Genomic DNA, 7334 nt, shown 5'->3' with positions numbered 1-7334 from the left:
TCGTTCAGCTCCATCCACCCTACATACTGCTGCTGCCAGAGTACTTTATTCTTTAAAGCAAATCCAATAATGTCACTGCCCTATTTAATTTTGAAGGTTTCTCATCACCTTCAGGACCAAATCAAAACTACAGGGATATTCCAGAGATACCATGGGTTCCATTTCAGACATCGGAATAAAGTGCAATATCGCAATAAAGTGAGTCACGCAGAGTTTTTGGTTTCCCATCACATGTAAAAGTTATGTTTATACCACACTATAGTCTATTAAGGGTCCAACAGCATTATGTCAAAACACAGTGTAGATACCTTAATTAAAATGTGACACAGAGACACTAAGTGAGCACACACTGTTGGAAAAATGGCACTGATAAGACTTGCTCCATGCAGGGTTGCCACAAACTTTCACTTTGTAAAAAATGCAAAATCTGTGATGCTCGATAAAGTGAAGTACAATAAAACAAGGCATGCCTGCACTTGGCATGGCAAAGAGGATCCGTTGTAATTGATTCCTTTACTCCTTGGCCCCTTTGCATTCTTTACTTCTCAAATTCTAATTCTTTTCCCAACACTCCACCTTTCTCAAGTCTCTGTACCTCTGCTGATGATTCCTTTACTTGGAACCCTCTAGTTTCTCCACTCAATTACTCCTCCTCTGGAAAGCTTTCTCAACTGCTCCCAGCAAAACCAGACCTTCCTCCTCTTTTCTCCAGCACTGTGTATCTCCAACATGGCACTTGCACCCCACACGTAATTGTCCATGCCCAGTTCTCTCATCACAATTGAGTCCTTCAAAACTAAGACGTCCTTTTGTCCTACTCTTTCCTATTCCTTAGTGCCCAATACATGGTAGTTGGGCAGGAACTGTATGCTGAATAAAAAATGAGCAAAAGCAAATGGTAATGGGATCAAAGTCCTCCCGGGAATGATAAAAATAAGACCTCATAGAAAGGGTGACTTTTTTTTAAACCTTTCGTTGTGGTAACAAACACACAACTCAAACTTTTCGAAGGATGACATTTGATCAATACCTTCAGGGAGGAATTTGCAAGGCTTCTGAGAAAGGATGGCAAATGCAATGCAAGGGTTGAATTTTTTTTTTTAAACAGTGTTATAAAGGTATAATTTACTCAGTATAAAATTCATCCATTTCAATTGTACAATGCAATGACTTTTAGTAAATTTATAGATTTGTCAACCATCACCGCAATCCAATTTTAAAATATTTCTATTAACCCATAAAGACACCTCAGGACCATCTACAGTCCTTGCTTTTTCCTACCCTGAGCCCCAGGCAACAGCCAACTGCATATGCCTTCTGTTTCTATAGATTTCCCTTTTCTGAACATTTCATATTAATGGAAAATGTGGTCTTTGTATAGGACCACTGATGACAAATTCATTACGTCAATGAGTTCTATTTTTCACAGGTTTGAAGGTTATAAATTGAAATGGCAAATCTGGTGCCAAATAATGATTTGCATGTCTTTTCAACTATAGGTCTTGAGAGTCAAGCCACTGATAACACATGCTCTCCAAAATAAGAGTGCAAACCCATTCTTCTCTCATTCCTGTTGTTTTAACTATTTCATTATAGAAATATGCTTCCTTCATCCTTTTTCTTGTTTTCTTTTTTAAGGATATAGAAGTCATTTCATTATATATAACAACAGTGTTTCCCTCCTATTTTTTCCACAAATTTAACAATATTAATATAAATCTAAGCCTAAATTTATCAAAATTCTGGCAAAAGAGACAGACTAATTAAAACTCAAGTTTTAGATTTTTTTTTTTAAAGTTAAAAATTCCTTAATTTTTTATTCCTGGTACCACTACCATAATTTACAGGGCAATATACCTGATGTAATGAAAAGAAAAAGAAAAAGAAAAAGCTACAACAGATAAAAGACCTCAGGAATGTACATCTAATTGACACTACATTGCATTAATCAATAGCTGCACTTTTTGCAAACTGTGGCTATAACAGTCCTGAACAAGAAGGGTTTCCTGTTTAGCTGCAGTAACTTTTCTGACTATGGATCATCGTTCCTTCTGTGGCAGATTTTTACAGTTCCTCTAATGCATTTGGGACGACTGTCTCAAAGTAACCTGCAGCTTTCCTGACAACTCCTCGCTCTCTCTCCTGCTAAGAACTGTAGCCATTTTCTGTTCAGTTTTTAGAACCTTCTGCTACCATATCCACCACTTCCACCACCAGATCCATAACCACCACCAAAGGGACTGCCCGAGCTTCTTCCACCACCAAAACTGCCCCCTTTCATGGGTCCATAATTTGACTGCTGTTGTCCACTATAATTTCCAAAATCATTATAGTTCCCACCACCACCATAGTTACCGCCGCCAAAATTTCCTCCTTCATTGTAACCATCATATCCTCCACCTTGGTTTCCATATCCTGGTCCACCACCATAGCCCCCTCTACTACTATAACCAGGACCACCTCCATAGTTGCCACCATCACCTCCTCCATAACTACCTCTGCTGCCACCTCCACCATAGCCTCCTCTTCCACCAAAGTTTCCACCATGGCCAAAGCTCCCCCCACCACCTCCAAAGTTCCCTCCATGGCCCATAAAGTTGCCAGATCCACCTCCATGACCTCTTTGTGATCCAGCAGACTGCATCTCTTGTTTAGAAAGGGCCTTTTTCACTTCACAATTATGCCCATTAATAGTGTGGTATTTCTGAACAACAATTTTATCAACTGTATCATGATCACCGACAGTTACAAAAGCAAATCCTCTCTTTTTTCCACTCTGCCTGTCTTCTATGGTTTCAATCTTGCCATACTTTTCAAAGTAGTCTCTCAAATTATATTCTTCTGTATCTTCTTTAATACCACCAACAAAAATTGTCTTCACTGTTAGATGGGCACCAGGCTTTACAGAATCCTCTCTAGAAACAGTTCTCTTTGGTTCCACTACACGCCCATCAACCTTGTGTGCTCGAGCACACATTGCTGCGTCCACCTCCTCAACACAAGAGTAAGTCACAAAACCAAAGCCTCTGGAACGTTTTGTTTGGGGGTCTCTCATCACCACACAATCTGTGAGTGTGCCCCATTTTTCAAAATGTTCTCTTAAACCATCATCTGTAGTTTCAAAGCTCAAACCACCAATAAACAGTTTTCTCAACTGTTCTGGTTCCTTTGGATCATGGCCCTCCTCCCCCTGGCGGTGGCAGCCGGAGTCGGGCTGGGGGCAACTGGGCGGCAGTTTTACCTCCATTTTGAGACTGGACTTGCCTCCTCCAACTCGAGTTCAAAATGGGACCGCTCAAGTTTTAGATTTTATGGAAATTCTGGCCAGTACATAAGATAGAGACCTGGGTGACATAGTTTCTGTGGCTTGGGGATCAGGGCTCCTGCTCAAAGCAGCTTCCCTCACTTTCCTAGTTATCTACAGTCAATTTCAAAAACAAACAGAAGAGCAGAGGGATCCAAGACGGTGGATTAGGAGAGACAGAGCAAAATTCTCCTCCATGAAAAACATTAGATAAAAGACAGAAAGTGCCTCAGAACAGTGGTTCCAGGGTTCCACTGGCTGGGCAGGGACTTCTACATCCATAGTGGTTGCGCACTTGGAAAAACCAAAAGACCGTGTTTGGAGTTGAGTGAACGTTTGATCCAGAGAGTAGCCGGGGAAATGGCAGCCGGAGTTGTGCTGCGGTGGGGAGAAACTGAGAGACTGTGTTTGTAGGTGGGTTAGAGTAAGACCCAGAGAGTGGCTGGGTAGCTGGCAGTGGGAGCCGCAGTCAAGCGCAGTGGGGAGTGCCTTCCATGCCCTCATCACCTGACTCAGTATCCGATGTGGGACATAGCCCTTCACACACCCACAGCTAAAAGCCCCCAAGTCAGAGATGAGCCACTGCAACAGGTGGACAATAGCGGAACTGGGTAGTTTCCATGCCCCATGCAGCCACCTTCGTAGGGAGCTGGGAGACACCCCTTCATAGCTATGACTGAGAGCTTCCTTAAGCAAATTCGGGATTCGGCTGGCTTGTGACAGCACACACTTCTCCTCCACAGAAGCCCGCGGGGTGCACAGCCCATAGGCAGGGGTGCCACACGGAAGTGCCAGGAGCCCGACACCAAGCCGGGGGACTTGTGAAACCATGGCAGAGAGGGACTGTGGGGAATCTGAGCTGAAGGGTTAGACACATGCTGCAGCTGCAGGGTATTCCAGCTGCAGCCTGGTAATGCCTGGGAGTACTGGGTCTTAAAGCCGTCTTCCTTGCCAAACTGCACAGGGCATGCCCCCCACCCACAGGCTGGTGATACCCACTGCACATGGAAAACTGGTGCACTGACTGGACATTCACATGGTTTGGACGCCTACTCACTGAAAAAACAAAGTTGTGGAAAACTGAATTGAGGGTAAGAGGTGACTCAGGAGTGCCACCTGCTGGTAGGTCAGGGAAAGTGCATTGCACCAAGCTGTAGCTCTGTCAAATCAAAGATCATTGTTTAAACAAGCCTGCCTATCCTAAAAGAACACTATCAAGGTAAGAAAATGCCAAGAGGCCAAAACCAACAGAAAATAATAAAGCATATGAAGAAACCAGAGGATATATAACCCAAACAACCAAATTAAAAAACCAGGAGACACAGAACTTAGAGCAATTAATTAAAGAAGCAATCACAGACACCAATACCATGGCTCAGGATATAAAGGACATCAAGAAGACCCTAGAAGAACAAAAAGAAGAATTTGCAAAAGTAAATTTAAAAAATAGAGGATCTTATGAAAATAAAAAATACTGTTGATCAAATTTAAAAGTTTCTTAAAATCATAGCACCAGATTAGAGGAAGTAGAGGAATGAATAAAGCAAACGTGAAGAAAGTGTGTTGGAAAATGAAAGCGCAAAAGAATGAATGGTGAAAAAAATCAAAAAATTTCAAATGGATCTCAGGGATATGATGGACAACATGAAGTGCTCAAATATAAGAATCATTTGTGTCCCAGAAGGGAAAGAGAAGGGTAAAGGACTAGGGAGAGTATTCAGACACTGTTGCAGAAAACTTCCCAACCCTTCTAAACGACATATATATACAAATCATAGATGCCCAAAAAACTCCAAACAAAATAAATCCAAATAAAATCACTCTGAGACATATTCTGATCAGATTGTCAAATGCTGAAAAGAAGCAAGTTCTGAAAGTAGCAAGAGAGAAGCACTTCACCACATACAAGGGAAACAACGTAAGACTAAGTAGTGACTACTTAGCATCCGCCATGGAGGAGAGAAGGCAGTGGTATGACATATTTAAAATTCTGAAAGAGAAAAATTGACAACCAAGAATTCTTTATCCAGAAAAGCTCTCCTTCAAATTTGAGGGAGAGCTTAAAATCTTCACAGACAAACAAATGCTGAGAGAATTTGCTAACAACAGACCTGCCCTATAACAAATACTACCAGCTGAGAAAAAAAGAAAGGAGAGAGAGGTCTGGAGAAGGGCACAGAACTAAAGGGTTTTAGTAAGGGTATCTTAAAGGAAATAAAAAGAGACAGGGAAAAAATATCTGACAAAAACCAAAGGATATGATGGCAGATTCAAGAACTGCCTTCACAGTAATAACATTGAATGTGAATGGATTAAATTCCCCAATTAAAAGATACAGATTGGCAGAATGGATTAAAAAATATGAACCATCATATATTGCTTATAAGAGACTCATCTTAGACCCAGAGACACAAAGAAATTGAAAGTAAATGGATGGAAAAAAATATTCCATGCAAGCTACAGCCAAAAGAATGCAGGAGCAGCAATATTAATCTCAGATAAAATAGACTTTAAATGCAAGGAGGTCATAAGAGACAAAGAAGGACACTATGTACTAATAAAAGGGACAATTCAACAAGAAGAAATATAATATCTATGCACCCAATCAAGGTGCCCCAAAATACATGAGACAAACATTGGCAAAACTGAAGGAAGCAATAGATGTTTCCACAATAATTGTGGGAGACTTCAATACATCACTGTCTCCTATAGATAGATCAACCAGACAGAGGACTAATAAGGAAATTGAAAACCCAAACAATATGATATATGAATCAGACTTAACAGATGTATATAGAGCATTACATCCCAAATCACAAGGATACACATTCTTCTCTAGTGCCCATGGAACTTTCTCCAGAATAGATCATATGCTGGGCCACAAAATAAGCCTCAATAAATTTAAAAGGATTGAAATTATTCAAAGCACATTCTCTGATCACAATGGAATACAACTAGAAGTCAATAACCACCAAAGATTTAGAACATTTACAAATATCTGCAGGTTAAACAACATATTCCTAACAATTAGTGGGTTAAAGAAGAAATTGCAAGAGAAATTGCTAAATATCTAGAGATGAATGAAAATGAGAGCATAACATAACAAAACTTACGGGATGCAGTAAAGGTAGTAGTGAGGGTGAAATTTATAGTCTAAATGCTATAGTATAAATACGTTAAAAGGAAGAAAGAGCTAAAACCGAAGAACTAATGAAACAACTGAAGCAGCTAGAAAATGAACAGCAAATGAATCCTAAACCAAGTAGAAGAAAAGAAATAATAAGGATTAAAGCAGAAATAAATGACATAGAGAAGAACAATACAGAGAATAAATAAAAACAAAAGTTGGTTCCCTGAGAAGTCCAACAAGATTGACAAGCCTTTAGCTAGACTGACAAAATAAAAAATAAAGACCCAAATAAAAAATAATAATAAATGAGAGGGGGGACGTTAATGCCGATCCTGAAGAAATTTAAAATCTCCTAAGACAATACTATGAACAACTGTACACCAACAAACTAGATAATGTAGAGGAAAAGGACAATTTCCTGGAGACACAGAAACAACCTATACTGTTCAGAGAAGAAATAACAGAAGACCTCAACCAACCAATCACAAGCAAAGACATCCAATCAATCATCAAAAAGCTTCCCACTAATCAATGCCCATGGCCAGATGGCTTCACAGGGGAATTTCTACCAAACTTTCCAAAAAGAGCTGACACCAATCTTACTTAAATGCTTTCAAAACATTGAAGAAAATGGAACACTACCTAACTCATTTTATGCAGCCAGCATCACTCTAATACCAAAACCACGTAAAGATGCTACAAGAAAGGAAAACTACAGGCCAATCTCCCTCATGAATATGGAGGCAAAAATTCTCAACAAAATACTTGCAAATTGAATCTAAAGATGCTACAAGAAAGGAAAACTACAGGCCAATCTCCCTTATGAATATAAATGCAAAAATTCTTAACAAAATACTTGCAAATCAAATTCAATGATTTAAAAACATCATACATCATAAC

At 39.8% G+C, this 7334-nt stretch overlaps 1 protein-coding gene across 2 annotated transcripts; it reads right to left on the bottom strand.

Moving 5' to 3' along the window:
- Nucleotides 1-2009: 2009 nt before the first annotated feature.
- On the bottom strand, nucleotides 2010-3247 carry LOC119508196 (heterogeneous nuclear ribonucleoprotein A3-like). Of its 2 annotated transcripts, XM_037801750.1 has the most exons (2): nucleotides 2473-3247; nucleotides 2010-2394 (listed from the first exon to the last, which is right to left on the bottom strand). In XM_037801750.1, exons 1-2 carry the CDS (start codon nucleotides 3245-3247, stop codon nucleotides 2177-2179), a joined length of 993 nt encoding a protein of 330 aa, XP_037657678.1. In that variant the 3' UTR covers nucleotides 2010-2176. The 2 variants fall into 2 exon arrangements, with proteins under 2 accessions (XP_037657678.1, XP_037657677.1); XM_037801749.1 differs by having other exon boundaries at nucleotides 2010-3247.
- Nucleotides 3248-7334: the final 4087 nt, after the last annotated feature.

The sequence above is a fragment of the Choloepus didactylus genome, chromosome 13 (genome assembly GCF_015220235.1).
Source record: "Choloepus didactylus isolate mChoDid1 chromosome 13, mChoDid1.pri, whole genome shotgun sequence".
Lineage (NCBI taxonomy): Eukaryota > Metazoa > Chordata > Mammalia > Pilosa > Megalonychidae > Choloepus > Choloepus didactylus.
The sequence above is the reverse complement of the archived record's forward strand: the minus strand, read 5'-3'. Positions and strand labels throughout refer to the sequence as shown.